This window comes from Rattus norvegicus, chromosome 20, assembly GCF_021556685.1.
Source record: "Rattus norvegicus strain SHRSP/BbbUtx chromosome 20, alternate assembly SHRSP_T2T, whole genome shotgun sequence".
NCBI lineage: Eukaryota > Metazoa > Chordata > Mammalia > Rodentia > Muridae > Rattus > Rattus norvegicus.
Genome location: NC_141553.1, coordinates 25,862,869 through 25,882,899, shown reverse-complemented (window position 1 = coordinate 25,882,899; position 20,031 = coordinate 25,862,869). Strand labels below are relative to the sequence as shown.

The following is a 20,031-nucleotide window of genomic DNA, read 5'->3' as shown; positions in this document are numbered from 1 at the left end:
GGATCAAGGACCTTCACATAAAACCAGATACACTGACACTAATAGAGGAGAAAGTGGGAAGAGCCTCAAACACATAGGCACAGGGGAAAATTTCCTGAACAGAACACCAATGGCTTGTGCCTCATAAAGTTGTGAAGTTTCTATAAGAACATCTATATTTCTCTTCCCTGGTAAAAACCTCTGAGACCAGCAGGCCTCTTTCCAGGGCTCTCACACCAGCCACACTTCTTTATTTATGTATATGTGTGTGTATCTGTGCGAGTAGATTCCAGGTCTGTACAGTGCCTTTGGAGGCCAGAAGATGGTGTCAGAACCGCTGGGGCTGGAGTTGTGAGTTGCCAGACCTGGGTACTGGAAACCAAATTCAGGTCTAGAAGATCACTAATTGGCCTAAATTGCAGAGCCATTTTCCTAGCCTGCACTTTTATTTCCTTTCTTTTGTGGGGAGCTACAAAACTCCCTATCAAGGGAAATCCTGAGTGAATGTGTTGTTTGACATGACCCAACCATGTCAAGACCACAGACCCGTGGGAAATTGGCAGAGGCTTCTATTTATGGGTCAGTCATGGAAATGAGATAGCCCTCCTCTGGTGCCAAGGTGAGAGCTTATGAGTGATCTATGTGTGCAAACACTAGCAATGTCAATTTCCTCCTCCCAGATATTTACAGCCTGAGACTGCTAACCTACAAAGATCTTCTATGGAGACTAGCAAGTTAGCCCATACCCCCAGCTAAACTTCATAAACATGCTGAAGGTGCAGTAGTACACTCCATCAGAGTGTACACAGCCCACTTGACGCAGCCCTTTTGCTTATATCTGTGGTTTCTTCAGTACCATTGGCTGTCTTTGTTCCCTGGATGCTCCTAGTCAGGGTTTCAGGGTCATGACAGGTTTTCATTTCCGTGTGTGTGCAGTGTGTCTGTGTGGTCGTGTGCATGTGCGTGGGGAGATGAGGTGGATGTTGAGAATTATCCTCAGTTTTGTTCCCACATTATTCACGGAGTCAGGGCCTCTCAATCGAACCCAGAGCTCACCGGTAAGGCTAGTCTCACTGGCCAGCTTGCCCTTGGCGTTGCTCATCTCTGGTTTCTGAGGCTGGAATCACAGGCTGCCATACCCACCTGGTATTTTCTGTGGATTCTGGGACTGACGCATCTCACTAACCCACTCTGTTCCCTTTCATGCTGGTGATCTCCCCTGCCCCCTCCTTTGGAGACAAAGTCCCCACTTTGTAGTCCTGGCTGGCCTCGAACTCACAGAGATCCACCTGCTGGGATGAAAGGCTTATGTATATTTGTTCCTGGCCCTAGCATTTATATTTTCAGTCCACACCGAGTTTGCCAAACTCTGCTCTTACACATATCAGATTCGAACACAGGTTACCTAGTGCGCACCTTCATGTTTTTAGACTCTTTTACCATTGTGTCTACCCTCACCCCAGTTAATGGCAACTTTCTGTCCAGTTGCTCCAGCCAAAAAACCTTAAAGGATATCATTTCTCTCCATCTTATAGACTCAGGAATTCCAATCGACTCAAGCATCAAAACGTATCTGCCATCGGCCTGATACAGCCACTTCTGTTGCAATTATTCAGGTCTGGGACATGATGATAGTTTCCAATTTCCATGGTCAGTTTGATTGGAGGAAGACTCCCCCAGGAGGACCGCAGTTTGGTGTGCCAGTGAGGACGAGTCCAGATACGCTCAACCGAGGGGTGGTGGGGAAGCAATACTCTATGCGGCAGGCAGCATCACAAGGGCTGGGGTACAAGATTGAGGCTAAGGGAAGGCTAAAGACAGCTGCCTTCTGCCTTCCTGTGCTTCTTGATCAACGCCACAGACCAAGCCTCCCCAAAGCCAGGCCCTGCTGAGTTTGCAAAGGGCTTTCTGGAGGGTTGGGAACTAGAGGGTTGTGTTCTAGGGAAGCCTTAGATTCTGTAAGCAGCGTGTAATGAGGAATTCTGGTGGGAGTGCGGAAGTCTGCAATGCCAATAGAAGTGTGCTCTCCTAATATTCTTCTCTGGTGTTGCTAGACCATGAGTGAAACACAGCATGGGCGGTGCTGGAATAGAGACACACTCAGGCCGTGCTGGCTTGTACCGATGTATGACAAACTCATGCCTCTAGTGATCCCCCACAGTTGACTGCATTTAAAAATGAGTATTAATTCTAAAAGTAATTCACATTTAATTTCAAGCAGGGTGATATAGTGAAAGTTCAGCCATTTTGTGGAAAAAGAGATGGGGAAGGATGCAATGGGTGGGTTTGCCTTGTCTTGAATTTCGTTGCCAGAGAGATCTATTACTGCAACTGAGAGAGTTATTCTGGCTGGGCTTCTGAAAACTGTAATTTTATCCCAGTCTATCTCTCACCAAATCTATATTTCTCCCACTTTATAAAACCATTAGATAGGGGTTAAAAAGTGGTAGATTTCAAACCAGTCTCAACAAGACCTTTATAAAAGCAAACACCCCATTATATGGTATCTAAGTCCTTCCTTATTCTGTTCTTCCGAGCCCAGGACAGTGCTGAGGTGATGGCTGTCTGTAGGTGATGGCCGTCTGTAGGAGGTGGCCATCTGTAGGTGATGGCTGTCTGTAGGAGATGGCTGATTGTAGGAGGTAGCCATCTGTAGGAGGTGGCCGTCTGTAGGAGGTGGCTGTCTGTAGGAGGTGGCCGTCTGTAGGAGGTGGCCGTCTGTAGGAGGTGGCCGTCTGTAGGTGATGGCTGACTGTAGGAGGTGGCCATCTGTAGGAGGTGGCCGTCTGTAGGAGGTGGCCGTCTGTAGGTGATGGCTGACTGTAGGAGGTGGCCATCTGTAGGAGGTGGCCATCTGTAGGAGGTGGCCATCTGTAGGAGGTGGCTGTCTGTAGGAGGTGGCCGCCTGTAGGTGATGGCCCTCTGTAGGAGGTGGCCATCTGTAGGAAGTGTCATCTGTAGGAGGTTTTCTTGAGCATTTGGAGGCCCTTCCTCACTCCTAATATTTTATAGATGATAACACCCTACTCCTAAGTCTTTACTCCGGACTCACGTTGTCAAGTTCCTGTAGAGGCTAGTCACAACCCGACAGGCTTTGACCTTTCCTCAGCTTCATTTGCAAACTTCTGCCATCTCCCACTACGGACCAACCCGATTTCCAGTCAGTCAGGGTTACTGAACAGGACAGATACCAAAGATCAGAAAGGCTTTTCATAACACACAGCACTTATTCACAGAATGGTAATTGTGTATAGCCAAGGTCCTTCAAGGACTTAGCTTATTATTTTATAATTCTGTCATGGAAAGGTAAGCTTCTCAATAACATACTCTACCTAATGCGAATTAAATACATGGATGCTGACCAAGAAGATAACCTCGATTTAATTAGGTTTATATTTTATCTCTTGGCTAAAAACATTCTACACATGTGTACAATTTTTCTTTTCATTTTTTTTCTCTTCTAGATTCTAGTGTTCAATGTAGCTTTGGAAACCCATTGTGAATTCTGCAGTGAAGACATTTTTTTTTGTTTTGTTTTGTCTTGTTTTTTTGATTCAGGGTTTCTCTGTGTAGCCCTGGCTGCCCTGGACTCACTTTGTAGACCAGGCTGGCCTCGAACTCACAGAGATCTGTCTGCCTCAGCCTCAGAGTGCTGCAATTAAAGGTGTTCACCACCACATCCCACCGTGAAGACCTTTTTAAAGTTTTGTGAAAGCTCACTTCAGTCTTATTTTAGTTGACAATGATGTCCTCTCTCTTTGTCCCTGAGATGAAAAATAAGTGTCAACAATCTTGATTTCTTTTTTAAAAAATATTTATTTCATAAAAATATTTACTATATGTGTGCTTTGTCTCTATGTGTGTGTATGTATGTATGTATGTATGTATGTATGTATGTATGTATGAATGTGAACCATACCTGGTGCCCAAGGTGATAGGAAGGTAGAGTCAGAACCCAGAAGTAGAGCTACAGACAGTTGTAAGCACCATGTGGGTGCAGGGAATGAAACCTGGATCCTTTGCCAGAGCAGTGAGTGCTCTTAACCATTGATCCATCTCTCCAGCCCCAGTTTATTTCACTTATAATTGTGTGTGTGTGTGTGTGTGTATGTGTGTGTATGTGTGTGTGCAGACACATGCTTGCTTGTAGGGGTCAGAGGCATCATATCCCACGAAACTCAAGTTACAAGAGATTATGTGCTGCCTGACGTGACTACTGGAAATTGAACTGGGGTCATCTGAAAGGGCAATGTGTGTTCCTAACTACTGAGCCATCTCTCCAGCTCAACAAATTTTGATTTTAATGTACCAGAAACCGCCATAAGCAGGTTAGCAGGCTAAAAAATGAAAACCCTCAGTGAACATGCATTTGATAGGACTACAGTGTTATACACTATAAAACGTATCTTATTGGGTCACACATTGAAGTATGTCAGTATTGGGGCTGCAGAGATGGTTCAGTGAGTGGTTCAGAGTATGTGCTGCTTTCCCTAAGAACCTGGGTTCTGTTTTGGGCACCTATATGGTGGCTTACAACTGTCTGTTGGTGCCAGTTCCAGGGGATCCAACACCATCTTCTGACCTCTGTCATCACCAGGCAGGCACGTGGTGCCCAGATGTACATGCAGGTCTCACACTCATCCTTGATGTCTGTGTTACGAGGAAGGAAAACGATGAGGGGAATGACTGAAAACCAAACTCAAAACACAACGTTTTCTCCTATGTTGCAGTAAGAGAACACAATTGTTAGTGGTATTTGAATTATTTTTTTAAAGAATATTTTCCATATTTTAACTGAATGTCTGAGGAAAGAGACCATGCTTTTACATTTAAAAAGGAAATTAAACAGTGAAAAGGAGTGGGACATTGGATGGTAGTGGTCTATACTGTAGGACATAATAACATTATATCACATATCACCTAGCAGTGATCCACACACATAATTATATTATTATAACATAATTATATATTTATGCAACAAATTATATTATATAAACATTAACCATGCAATTAATTATATATTTATATGTAATTATAAATATATTTTTATTTATCAATCTATATAATATACTACATATATTACATATAATTTTACATATTATATTATATAACATATGGTTATATACTTAATTGTATATAATACATACTTGTAAATACTCTTATATAGTATATAATTATATAATTAATTATACGATCAATGTTATATTTATACATTAATTATATTCTATAATATATATAGTATATATACTAATATATTATACTGTGTATAATATACTATATAATTAATATATAATATTAACATATGATATTATAATATATAATCCTATATAATTATATATGATATCTTATATAGTACATGATTACATATAAATATGTAATATAACTATATATAAAATAAATGATATATGGTTATATAATATAAATATAAATATATACTTGTACTATATTATAATAATATATTATGCATACCTAATAAAACCTGAAATAATTATTTGTAGCCAAACTGGGTTTTGTAAATAAAGGAGGGCCAGACATGGTGGCTCATCATTTTAATCCTAGCACTTGGGATGCTGAGGCAGGAGGGTTGAAGTCAGCCCAGGCTATGTAGTGAGTTCTAGTCTAGTCTGAACTGTCGACTTCAAACCCGGCTCCAATACCAAACAGACCAACAAGAGTAGAGTGATAGTAATTCCTTGTTGGCAATCTGCGATGGAGTTCGGCTCACACTGAGAACAAGGACGAGCTCGATTGCCTTGAAGTGGGAAGGGCGCCCCAAGGGGCTGTTGGGATTGTGTTCAATAAGAGAACTGTCTAGAACAGTGCTGTCTCAGAAGACTTGTTCTGTCTCTGTAATCAGCTATGCTGGTGGTTTTGTTTTGTTTTGTTTTTTCTTCTTTTATTTTTCAGAGCTGGGGACCGAACCCAGGGCCTTGTGCTTGCTAGGCAAGCGCCCTACCACTGAGCTAAATCCCCAACCCTATGCTGGTGGTTTTATATAAAACTGCCAACGTTTAGTGTAAATGGATAATGCATAATATATTATAGTTATCTCCAATATGGCAAGAGGAACCTCAGGGTGCCCCACTTGACTTATAAAGTGTATTTTAATTTCTTGTGTTGACCACACAATGCTTTGATAGTGTCTACGAAATGAATAATGTGCACTGATGCCTTTAATAATATAGAAAACCTCGGAGCATATGGTGGTTCTTAAATGCTTTTATCAATTATTAAGTTTGTCATAATTGGGTCCCTCGAGACTTCAGTATAATTGTCCTTGTTTTTAGTATTAAACTTCACTGAAGACACATGAAAGAATTAGGAGTATCACAACAATATTGATTCTAGCACATTTGAAGTTCAATATTTAGATTTAGTACAAACATGATGCTAAGTCACTGAGGAATGCCTTTCAGAAAGTTTCTGGTTTTCTTAATAACACTTCAGATATACATTTAAAGATTCTTTGGCGATGTCACATATGCATATTAAAATTTCAGTGTTTTTTTCACCTTTCTCATTACATTGCCTCCTCTCATTCCCTTCCTGTGTCTTCCATGTAAACCACCCCCACTTCTGTGACTTTGTGTGTGTTTGCATGACCCACTGAGTTTAATTGTGGTTGCTTCTATGAGCATGGGTAGGAGGTTATTTACTGGAAAGTGAGTAACTTACGCATCCATACCCCTGAAGAAAATGACATCCTACCCTCAGCAGCCATTAACTGCCAAGAGGGAGGGGCAGGACACTGTGAGCCCCTCCCCCCCAGGTCACGGTGAAATGTGGACACACACAGTCTTGTGTGGGCAAGCACCTATGTTACACCACAGTTTTATTACATTTTATTTATGTGTGTCTACACATGTGTTCCTCAACATGCACGTGGAGGTTGGAGGATAACTTGCTGTCAGGTCTCTCTGCTTCATGTGGGTCCCAGGTGGCCTTAGTCTTTCTCTGCAGAGCCATTTGCCAGCTTACGTTTTATTTTTTTATATTAAGAAAACCATAGCACGGCGGTGTAGCTCTTTCATCCCAGCACTCGGTAGACAGAGGCAGGAAGATCTCTGAGTTCCAGGGTAGCCTGGTCTATTTAGAGAGTTCTAGGACAGCCAGGGCCGTTTACTGAGACCCTGCCTTAAAAAAAAAGAAAGAAAAGAAAAGAAAGCAATGTTATAGAGAGTAACCACGTTGGGTGATATCTGAAGAGCAGGACTCTACAGCATTTGCTTCTATTTTCGTTTTCACAAATTTTGTTATTAATATAAAAATGATGTGACATAAAGTTGAGGACCAAAGTACATGATTCTTGCTCAGAGGGCGTTTCTGCCTCTGTCCCTCTCTCTGTATCAGCGTCAAGGCTTAGAGGCGTTCTTAGTGACAGGCCGATCCTTCTATTTACACACATTGTCATGGACAGAGGTCACGGTTAGCTTTGATGGATTATGGATCCAGGGGAAGGACCCAGCATCGCCGGGGAGATTGATTAGCACACAGGTGCAGATTTCACAGAGCTAGGCTAGAGGTAAGGGAAGAATCAGGGGTGGGGGTGGGGGTGGGGGTGGGGGTGGGGTGGGGTGGAGGGTGGGGAAGTGGGCGGAGACTTCCACTGGAGGGACGTGCAGGCGCATAGACTCCGCCCACCAATTCTGATGTGTCTCTTACTGGTGGAAACAATATAGGATTGTTGAGATTAGGAAGAGATTTGAAAAGATTGACACCATGACAATTTGTACTCGTCCACCTAGCTACCTATTTATCGACAGTAAATTAAAAAGAAAATAATCACTTGCCCTTATAGTTAAAACTACTAACTGAAAAAACCACCCCAAACCCAACACAACCCCACCCAACCCAACCCAACTCAAACCAGTAATAGCAGCAGCAGCAGCAGCAGCAGCAGCAGCAGCAGCAGCAGCAGCAGCAGCAGCAGCAGCAGCAGCACTACCACCACCCTAAAGCAATTATCGTGCTTGCTATTTCTTTTTTTCCCTTCATGGTTTCAGAGGGATTCTTGGGTTGTTTTCTTGGGGGTCGGGGGGAAGTTCATTAAGCTGTAGGAATCTATGGGAGACAGGTAGACACTAAGTGGGAAGGCTGTCTATTGATTTGTGTTTCTGTACGTTATAAGTTTTTGTCTTATTTTTTTAAAAAATGTTATTTTAAAAATATTTTAAGTGTATGTGTGGTTGAGCTTAAGTCCGTGCACCATGTGTGTTTAGGGCCCACAGAGGTCAGAAGAGAGGTCAGATGTCTTGGATTTGGAGTTACAGATGGTTGTGAGCTGCCATGTGCATGCTGGGAACTGAACCCAGGTCCACTGCTAGAGCAGTAGATGCTCTTAACTGCTGAGCCATCTCTCCAGCTCCAGATTTTTGTTTTTTAAAAGTAGGTCAAGTTGACATAGAAAAGAAATATGTACTTTTTCTTTTTCTCTGTGGACCCTGACTAAACACTTCCTGGTTGACAAGTGACAGGGTAAAAGTTGATATGGACTTATGGATTTAGTGATTTGGCCAATAGTCTTTATGGCTGATTTTATTAATTTCTGTGTCAGTTTCAATATGTTATGATATGCCAGTCATGACTATGTGACTAAGAATATATAGTTTCTTATACAAAAATCTCAGTAATTGGTTCGTGTGTGTGTGTGGTATGTGTACATGTTCATGTGTGTGTGCATGCACATATACAGGTGTGTTTAATGGTCAGAGGTCAGTTGTGTCTTCAGCATATACTTTCCACCATATTTTAAATTATTTTAAGGTACTTTAATGTATTATTATTGTGACTGGTATGTGTGGGTGTAGCTGCTTCTATTCTCATGCTAATTAGATTTCCCCAAAACCTGTTTGCAGTGCCCTGCTTGTAAGACTGAGGGACCCTGTCCCCAGTTGGTTTCGACTAGCAAATAAAGTTGCCAGCAACTAATGGCTGGGAAAGAAGACAGAGGCGGGGCTCTTAGGATTCCTGGGCAAGAGATGGAGGAGGAGCAGGAGGAATGAGTGACTTGGCATGTCAGTGAAGGTGAAGGAGAAGAGAGACATGGTGGGGCCGAGGGCATAGCCACCAAAATTAAAGTTACAGTTTCTTACAGTGGTACAAAAATTACATACTGATGCAGGTCTAAGGTTCTTCTCATTGGTATAAATCTTGGTATATTGATACAAAATTTAAATCAGTTTTGTTACTCTTAGGCAGACATAATGCCTATGTAACTCATTTAAGAATACCAGGCTTAGACCCAGTCCTTCTAATAGCTGGTATTACAAACTGTTTAGGATGATTAAGTAATGCAAGTTAAGGGCCAGGTAGTAAACTCATGGCTATATTTGACTTTGATTTAAAAATAATAAAATGTTTTCAATATTATTCAAACAACTAGAAACAACTAAGAGTAGTCAAGGTTTTACAATTCAGATTATATATATATTCTTCAAAAACACCAGAAATCCACAAAATACAATATTTAAAATTATTTCATTATTAATAGACCTTTTGGCTAGAAGACACGTCTGCTCCTGACAATACCCCCACCCCACTTCAAAGAAGATATTGAACATCAGAGCCTCCATATAGAGTTGTTCCAGTTGTGGCAAGGATTATCCTAATTCATCTGCAGATAAAAACAAAAAACATATAACAAAAAACCTCCAAAACAAAAAACAAACAAACATACACCCCCACCCCAAACAAACAAACAAACAAACAAACAAACAAACAAACCACTGTATAGGAAAGGACCCATGATGCAGGATAAGTAACAGCTTGGCTCTGCCAAGACAGGGTGAGATAGTCCTTCATAATTCCTGCTTCACTTAAAATCTCTCAGATGGTTCTGGGCCAGAAGGCTGAAGACTGATGCTCCAATGTTATGAGGAATATAGGGGACTATCCAGGCAGTCAGCTGTCTCTACAAATTGTTTAAAATTTAAAAATCTATGTTTTTATGCTTCTTATATATTCAGATAATATTTAATTCATTCTCAGATCTCTGACAGGTTTGAAGACTAGTTATAGTCTCATAATCAAACTTGAGTTGTTTAAGCATTAAGAAAGATGATCTAGATTTGTCAAGATGGTTTTTCAGATGGTAATACAAGTTAAAATCAAAACATAATTAAGATATAAAATCATAAAGCTCTTTAAGTTAGGAGAGATGTTAGAGTAATAGACCTAAGCTGACAAAGTTAATAGACTAGACATTGCTGATGTATATTACACCTTGTAGTTTACCTAACTGTTAGAACTGTATTCAATGTATATATGAGAGAAAGGCCCTTTTAATGGACAAAGGGGGGGGGGGAGTAGCTGCTTCTACTCTCATGCTAATTAGATTTAAAAAAAGAAAACCTGTTTGTAGCATCCTATATGTAAGACTGAAGGTCCCTGGCCCCAGTTGGTTTTGATTGGTAAATAAAGTTGCCGGGGCCGGTGGCTGGGTAGGGAGACAGAGGCGGGACTTTTAGGATTCCTGGGCAAGGGACTGAGGAGGAGCAGGAAGAATGAGATCTGCTATGCTGGGGGAGGTGAAGGAGAAGAAGAAAGATGTCATGGAACAGAGGGCATAGACTTCATGTGCGTGTGTGGGGAGTGGCTCCTGAAGACCCCCCGGTCCCCGATGGGGTCTAGGGTAGCAAAGATGGAGTATAGGATTAGTAAGTAATAACTCAAAAATATCGGGGGTTGGGGGGCTAGATCAGCCACAAGGAGGTTAGGAAGTGGCCCAGCCATTGAGCTGTTTGTCTTTCATTCAGGAACCCAGAACACTGGGGCAGACAGTGAGAAATGCACTGCCACTGCCGTGATCAGTTTGACTCGGGTTCCTTGTGTACTGCGACATGTGGGTATCGTGAGTGTGGAGATCAGGGAACAACTTTGCACAGTTACTTTTCCATTTCCACTTTACTTGGTTCTAGGGATTGAGCTCAGGCTTGTCAGGCCTGGTGCTTCTACCTGCCCTTACACCAGTCCTCTGTCTTAGCTTCTGAGATAGCATGTCTCGCTGAACCTGGAGCTTGTCAACTCAGCTGCCTGGCTTGCCGGCAAATCCAGAAACCCTCTTGTTTTCACCTCCTTGTTGCCTGGATTATACCCACCTTTACCTCCATTTTACATGGGTGATAGAGATCGCAACTCAGACCTCGATGCTTGTAAGTGGGCACTTTAATGAATGAGCCATCTCCCCATCCTCTTGACTTTCATCATCATCATTATTAATTTTTTTAGACAGGGTCTTACTATGTTGCCCTGGCTGCCTGGAATTCACTGTGTAGATCAGGATGGCCTCAAATTCACAGGGATCTGCTCTCTTTGCTTTTCTAGGTGCAGGGGTTAATGGTGTAGACTACCACAGTGGCTAAGGCTTTTCATATCTTAAAGACTCATTCATAATAATATTAATTATTATCATTTTCTCTGGTGACTTAGTTATTTTCCCATTGCTGTGATAAAACACCATGACCAAGGCAGTTCATGAAAGGAAGAATTTATTTGGACTTATGGCTCCAGGGTTTTAAGAGTCCACCAGGTACAGAAGCACTGCTGCAAGCTACAGGCATAGTGGCACACGCAGGAAGCTGAGTACTCGTTTCTTCAACCACAAGCACAAAGCAGAAAGCAAACTAGCGGTAGAGCGAGACCTTAAGCTCTCAAAGCCAAACCCTAGTGAGGCCATACCTTCTAAACCTCCCCAAACAGTGCCTCCAATAGGGGTGGGGAGTATTCAAACATCTGAGTCTGTGGGGAACGTTTCTCATTCAAGCTGATATATCTTTTTCCAAATATCAATGCTTTCCCACGGCTTCTCCTTTTTCTCTAACAATAACTACTCACATTTTTTTATTAGTTTCCTTTCTAATCAAGCAATAAAGTTGCCCCAACCCAAAATTCAAATTATAACCCAAATTCTCAAATAAGTGACCTTAAAAACACACAGAGATGCATCCTATGTACTGTGTCTCCTCTATGTCTTGATAAGAATGGGCAAACATAGAGACCACCTGAGCATTGTGGGTGTATGGAAACAAATGACTTACCTGCTGTTGGATGCATGTCCAGAGATTGACAAAGGCTTTAAATTAAGATTGCGGACCAGGTGGAAACCCATTTGATGAGTCTAAAGTCAGATGAACTTGCTAGCATTCATTAGCACTAATCCCAGGCAGCATAATCTCAGGGAACAGCTTGGTAGTGTCTTGCTTCTTTCATGGTGGATTTAGTACCCTGAGTCTCAGAGGACTGAAAAGAAGTGCCAAATAGAAGTCTCACTTATCCTATGATTGTCAGGAACCCTCTTCTTTGGAAAGATTTCTCTCCACTGATAAGCATTCTGTTTTTTTTTCCCCCTGTGTGCAGGCAACATGTCAGCAGAAACACCAATAACCCTGCAGATGGACATGCAGGATCTGCAGATCCAAACGTTCACTGTGGAGAAGCTGCTGGAGCCTCTGATAATCCAGGTATGGGCACTTTGGATGCTGCAATGTGCAACAGCCATGTTTGAGCATTATTTAAAGCAGTGGGAATAGCAATGAGCCAAGGAAAGCCAGCACTCAGGAGGCACAGTGGCTAAGAATGTTAACATCTTAAAGAGTCGATGATGATGATGATGATGATGATGATGATGATGATGATAATTTTGTCTGTTGATTTAGTTATTTCCCTGTTGCTGTGATAAAACCTCATGACCCAGGCAGTTCAAATAAGGAACTCTGGGAGTTCAAGGTCAGTCAGGTCTATACATGGAGACCCTGTCTTAAACCTCCTCAAATAAGTTGCTATTAAAATATATATAATATATCAAATAAATTTTATAAAATATTGAAAATAAATAAAAATATAAAAGCATATATTTAATATTAACAATATAAGTTTGAAAGTTTTATGAGTTTTCTCTCAGATACTTTTTTTGCACTAACTGTATACATGTGTGTGTACAAAATATATTTTTAAAATTTTCTCGCTTCATTCTTTTAAGTGCTTGGGACTATATGTGTGTTCCATAAAATCAAGAGGTTTATACAATTAACTCCTCCTCTTCTCCTTTTCTTTCTCCTCCTTCCCCTCCCCTCCTCCTTCCCTCTCCTCTACCTCTTTCTTCTTCTTCTTCTTCTTCTTCTTCTTCTTCTTCTTCTTCTTCTTCTTCTTCTTCTTCTTCTTCTTCTTCCTCTTCCTCTTCCTCTTCCTCTTCCTCTTCCTCTTCCTCTTCCTCTTCCTCTTCCTCTTCCTCTTCTTCTTCTTCTTCTTCTTCTTCTTCTTCTTCTTCTTCTTCTTCTTCTTCTTCTTCTTCTTCTTCTTCTTCTTCTTCTTCCCCTTCCCCTTCCCCTTCCCCTTCCCCTTCTCCTTCTCCTTCTCCTTCTTCCCCTTCTCCTTCTTCTTCCTCCTTCTCCTCCTCCTCTTCCTTCTTCCTCGCCTCCCCTTCCTCCTCCTCTTCTGCCTATGTGTGTGTGTGCACATGATGAGTGTGAGTGGCACTTGTGTTGTAGCATATGTGTAGAGGTCAGAAGACAACTTTGTGGAGTCAGTTCTCTCCTGCTTGTCAGGCTTGTGTGGCAAGTGACTTTATTGCTGGACCATCTCCCTGACTTCAGAGGTAAAACATTGTGATATAATTTATTTTGCTTAGCCGGGCATGGTGGCACACGCCTTTAATCCCAGCACTTAAGAGGCAGAGGCAGGCAGATCTTTGTGAGTTTGAGGCCAGCCTGGTGTACAAAGGGAGTTCCAGGACAGTGAGGGCTACATAAAGAAACATTGTCTCAAAAAACCAAAAAGAAAAAAAAAAGGAAATTATTTTGCTTAAAAACTGAGGCAAGTTAGTATGATTTCAACCATCTTTATTATTAGAGAATTTCAGTGGTTTGAACTAAGAGACATAGCGTCTCATTTGCCACAAAGTACACTATAAACTATCAAAAATGTGGGAGAAAAGCAGTTAAAGGAATTTTGTGATAGTCTTCTATGAAACAAGTAATCATTTGATAATATAAATAATGACTCTTTGACTTAGTCATCACGTAAGACCTGATTTTATGTATTGGACTTTTGTATTTTAAAAAATATTTTATTATCATAAGTGTTGCACACAAACTGGTTTCATACCTTAGATGTGTTTTGATCATATTCTCCTAATTACCATATCATGTTCTTGTCCCACACCGAGTATTTGTCAGTGTTTGAAGGAATCAATACCTTGATGTAGACCTAAATATTTTACCTTTAACAGCAAAACTGGTAAGGGAAATCCCCTTTGACCTACTTCACGTCACGCATGGAGGTTTTCTTGGGTGAAAAGCTACATTGATGGTACATCTGATTATCCAAGTGTTCTTGTCTTTCCTGGGGATGCACAGCAGAGCAGCTCTGAGGACAGACATGGGGCATGTTTTTACTGAGCACAGATGGAGACCTACTACTGGGAAGACATTTAAAACATTTATCACTGCTGACAACTGAGTTGTGTATTAAGTGTTGCTGTCTCAAAGGCATTAACACCTGAAATTAGTAGTACTTAAGCCATCCACTGAGCGACAAAACACAACTATCTACCCATCTATCCATCCATCATTTATCAATCTATCATCTGTCTGTCTGTCTATCATCTATCCAGCATGTCTCTTTCTCCCAGGTTCAATTCAAGCTCAGAGTTCCAGCCTCGGTCTTTGGAGTTCACTATTATCTGGCTTTATTTTCATTTTACTGAAAAAAAAATTAGAATCTCCCAGGAGCAGGGTAAAGAAAATTAAAAGACACTCAATTTACTACCAAGAGACAAACATTAGTGCATTTCCTTCTAAGATAGCAAAATAGTGGGCATTCTCTTAGAACTTTATAATACAGAGACTATAAATTCAGTGGATAGTGCAGGCCTGCCAAGCCTGTTACTTGGAAGGATGAGGTAGCCTAGGTAACACATACACATATTTATATTGAATATATGTATAGTGGATACATAGACACTGAAAACTGTTATTTTCTATCCCTGTTTCTGTGGTAAAATACCAAGACAAAAGTAGGTTAATTCAGCTCACACTTCTAGGTTGCAGTTCACACAGGCAATGAAGTGTCAGCAACAGGAGCGTCTTAGTCGTTGTTCTGTTGCCGTGAAGAGACACCATGACCATGGCAACTCTTCTAGAAGAAAACATTCAGTTGGGGCTGGCTTACAGGTTCAGAGGTTTAGTCCATTATCATCATGGTGGGAGCATGGCAGCAGGCATGGTGCTGGAGGAGGAGCATACCAATTCACAGGCAGAGAGAGAGAGAGAGAGAGAGAGAGAGAGAGAGAGAGAGAGAGAGAGAGAGAGAGAGAAAGAGAGAGAGATACCCCCCCCCCATCCCTCTAACAAGGCCACTTCTCCTAACCCTTCTAATCCTTAGTGCCACTCCCTGGGTGACTAAGAATTCAAATATACGAGCTTACTACAGGGCCATTCTTACTCAACCCACCACAAGGAGCTGGACAGAACTGGTCACATTGATCCATAGTTGCCAGTGTCATAGATACTGTGTCATTGATCCATAGATGCCTTCTTGCCAGTGTCAGGCTGGCATTCTCCTTTTAAATTCAGTCTGGAGCCCAGCCCATGAAATGGTACCTGCTCACACTCAGGTTGGGTCTTCCCAGTTGACATAATCAAGAAAACCCTGAATGACATCATCAGAGATCTTTCTCGAAGGTGATTATAAGTTGTGTCAAATTGACAATGAAAACTAATCGTCAAACATACACACACACACACACACACACACACACACGTACACGCAGTGGAGAAAATGCTGTATAGATTTCATTAAAATGCTATTTTTGCAGCTTCCCTGCCTTACTTTGTTTTATTTTGAGTGCCGGGTACTCAACACAGGCGCACAGACATTTTAGGCAGGCACTCTAACCACTAAACTATATCTGCAAACCAACTTAACTATTAAAAATTTTAAATTTATTTACGTGTCTGGTTGTTTTGCTTGCCTGTATGTCTGTGTCCCTGTAGCACATATGTGCCTGGTGCCCACGGAGGACAGAAGAGGGTGATCCCCTGAACCGCAGTTGTAGATAGTTGTAAGCCTCCATGTTAGTGCTGAGAACTGGACCTAAGTCCTCTGGAAGAGGAGCAAGCACTCTTAACCTCTGAGTCATCTCTGCAAACCCCATTCTTTGTAAGAGCAGTTCAACAAAATTTCTGCCTAGCTACATATGGTACAGCTTCATCCCTGCTTTTATTTAAAGCAACCACTCATTTTGGGATGTTTCCGTTTTAGCCCCTTTTGGACGATTGTAAATGCTGTCTGTTGGTTGGAGATGCAGCACAGTTCACCGAGTGCTTGCCCAGCTTTGGAGATTCCCCAGGTTTGAGCCAGAGCACCTCATAAACTGAACATAGAGGCAGCGCCCCAGTAATCAATCAGGTGATTGTGATAGTTTTAAAACATACACAGGACACACACAGTTCAAGGTCATACTCAACAACACAGCAAATTAGAGGCCAGCCCAAAAAAAACATGAGATCATGCCTAAAATAAAAACAAACATTTCCCCGCTGAACATCTTTATGCAAATGAGTTATTTCCTCAGGATTAGTTACAAAAAATATCTTGCCCATGATAGTGGGCAAGATATGAAAAACTCATCAATCAATTTCTCATATTTCACCAAATTTTGCTAGGGGGTGGATCTGAGACAGAGCTTCATACCCTGTAACCTAGACAGAACTTGAACTCACTAAGTACCCCAGGCTACCTCTCCATTACATGGTCCCCTTACCTTAGCATTCCTAGTGGGTAGGTTGACAGGTCTGACAGGTCTTAGCCATGCCTGGCCAAGGGGAAAGTTTCAAGCAAATTTTGACAACTCTTTAGTTTTGTTCCCATCTTAGGTAGTTTTCTATTCCAGTGATGAATCCTGTGACTAAAAGCAACTTGGAGAGGGAAAGGGTTTATTTCATCCTACAGCTCACAGTCAATCATGAGTCAAAGTCTGAGCAGGGACTAAAGCAGAGATCATGGAGGAGTGCTGCCTTGCTCCCCATGGCCTGCTCAGCTTTCTTATACATCCTAAGGAATACTTCCCCAGCGGTGGTTCCACTGAGCCCTCCCGCACCAACCATTAAACAAACATATCAAATGCCACCAGAGAGGTACCTACAGGAACTTCTGATGGAGGCTGTACTGGCTGGTTTTGTGTGTCAACTTGACACGCTAAAGTTATCCCAGAGAAAGGAGCCTTCCTTGAGGAAATACCTCCATGAGACCCAGCTGTAAGGCATTTTCTCAACTAGTGATCAACGGGGGAGGACCCAGCCCACTGTGGATGGTGTCGTCCCTGGGCTGATTGTCTTGGGTTCTCTAAGAGAGCAAGCTGAGCAAGCCAGGGGAAGCAAGCCAGCAAGTAACATCCCTCCCTGGCTTCTGCATCAGCTCCTGCTTGAGTTCCAGTCCTGACTTCCTTTGGTGATGAACAGCAACGTGGAGGTGTAAGCTGAATAAAACCTTTCGTCCCCAACTGGCTTCTTGGTCATGATGTTTTGTGCAGGAATAGAAACCCTGACTAAGGCAGAGGCATTTTCTTGTTTGAGATTCATCCTTCCCAAATGACCTCAGCTTGTTCAGATTGACAGAAAACCTAACCAGCACAGCTCCTGTGCACTTAGAAGAGTGGGAGGAGGGAAATGACCTTTACTTTGGAGGTGTCACAGCATTACTCCCCCCCCCCCCCATGAAGTTGTGCCACTGGCGTTGATCACTTAGAACTCGATACTCATAAAGGTTGCAGCCATATTGTTGTGAGCAGAGAAAGCAGTGTGGAGAAACTCAGTTTCATTTGTCCTTTGAGACTCCCTCTGTAGCCCAGGCTAACCCGCCCAGGCTAACCCCAACCCCCTGTCCTCAGCTGGGATTCCAGTGCTGGCATCACTCGGAATGCAACGTCACATCCAATCAGAAGCTAGCATTTACGGAAGAGGGGAAACTAGTAGAGATTTTGGTCAAGTACCTTGCTCTATCAGCCAATAAGAATTCACATGAAGAGAAACGAGGGTCACAACTGTGTGTGTCCTGGTATGTTCTAAAAACTATCATAATCATGTCTCTAAATGGTATTGATTCTACCCAGAAAGTTAAGAGGGTGAAAATGATGTGAAGGAACTAATGTTAGAGCCTTAGATGCGGCACTTGGGTGCGTGCTTTCCCTGGCCAGCAGGAACTGATACCAGGGAAGGGAACCCAGAGCCTGTCCTTCAGGAGCTCTGAGTCACCTGCTCATGCGATGCCAACTTTATCTTTTCTGTTGGTTGTTGAGTTATAAAATGTTTATCGATTCCTTAAAGGAGGCTTGGCATATCACTTTGCCAATACCCCAGCTGAAAATTTTTTATAGGTCTTGGCAATAGTCAAGTCGTATGAAATTAAAAATATTAACAATTTATGGGATAGCTGCTGGGTGTAAGAACTTTCTCCTGAAGCGGTGTGCCAGCAGAGCAAGAGCAGAGTTATCTGGACAAACGCTTGGTTTTCATGATCATAGGGTTCTCCTTGCAAAATCCCAGTGCATTTTAAAGTAAAAGAATTATTGTTTTAAAGTAACTGACCTTATAGGACATTATGCCCAGCTTTTAAAAGTCTATCACTTAAAAATACTTATTTTCGGGGTTGGGGATTTAGCTCAGTGGTAGAGCGCTTGCCTAGCAAGCACAAGGCCCTGGGTTCGGTCCCCAGCTCTGGAAAAAAAAAAAAAAAGAAAAAGAAAAAAATATTTATTTTCACTCATGTGTACAAACACACACACACATATGAATACACACACAAACACACATGTGCACCTGTGCGTGGGTAAGCCACGAGTGTGCAGGTGCCTCCAGAGGTCCTGGAGGGTGGTAGATCCCTTGGAGCTAGAATTGCTGGTGGCTGTGGGCCACCTGATAGGGGCCTGATTTTCAGACTCTAGGCCCGCTGTAAAAGCACCAAGTGCTTTTAACCACTGAGCCGTTGCTCCAACTCCTGATCTGTTGGTTTTGTCACGCACAGATCATCCCTTTAAATTATAAAAAGGTTGAATTTTCCCTGAATAACCTTGTGCTAGATATACGATCACATTCTGCCTCCGACCTAGGATGGTTAGTTTTTATTTAAAACATTCAATTGATAGAATTATATTTTCATTTTTCGGGATGATCTGATACACGTGTGCATTATCTGATGACCACCATAGCCAAATTAGTGAAAATATTCATTTTGTCTATAAGTTCCATTTTGTATTTGTGGAGCAAAGGCACTTAAAGTATATCTAAACTATACATTTGTTTCATTAAGTTTCAAGTATATTATATAGTCAACTAGAGTTATTATCCTACTCAGAAATTGGATTCCCAGAACTTAATTCATCATCTGACTGAAAATTTGTATCCTTTGACCAAACTTCCCATTTCCCATAGCCCCCACTCCAAGATCCTGAAAACCACTCTTTTATGCTGTTCTGCGATTTCCTTTATGATGAGATGGTATAGTATGTTCCTTTTGTGCCTGGAGACATTATTTACTGTAATAACGGAAACATTATTGAGAATAAAAGTTTCACATTCACTCATGCTGACAAATGGTAAAAAAATCCTTTTCTTAAAATGACTTAATAGTTTTCATCTATACATATCAAATTTTATTGATTTTTATATCAATAGACTCTTAGGTTGTGCCCTTATCTGTGTCCCCCCAACCCCCGGAGTTCCTAGTTTGAATAGTTGCATGGTTTATATAGTCAGATGATACAGTGCCCATTATGCTAAAGACATTTTAGTAGAAGCTCATTTCCTTTACATTAAAGTAACCATTTTACTAGCCCCATTAAAAATTCTCACATTTCCCCATTGTTTGCCTTTATGTCACATTCTTTTGCTCATGGGGTTACACAGGAATGATTTATCCTGGTTCATAATTCAAGATTGAAATCACGTTTTAATTTTTGGAGTAATTGGTTGTAGATACTATGCTATCGCTCCAAGTTCTTAATTCATCTATGCATAAATCTTTATTCTACTCTCTTTATAGTAAGTCTTCCCTACCAAA

At 41.6% G+C, this 20,031-nt stretch overlaps 1 protein-coding gene across 2 annotated transcripts in view; it reads left to right on the top strand.

Moving 5' to 3' along the window:
• Positions 1 to 20,031, top strand: part of Ctnna3 (catenin alpha 3) — a 1,520,222-nt gene that overhangs the window by 39,358 nt on the left and 1,460,833 nt on the right. For both annotated transcript variants that reach the window (NM_001426985.1, XM_087597777.1), the window contains 1 exon segment: positions 12,334 to 12,437. In NM_001426985.1, coding sequence (NP_001413914.1) covers positions 12,339 to 12,437 — 99 coding nt within the window. In that variant the 5' untranslated portion in view covers positions 12,334 to 12,338.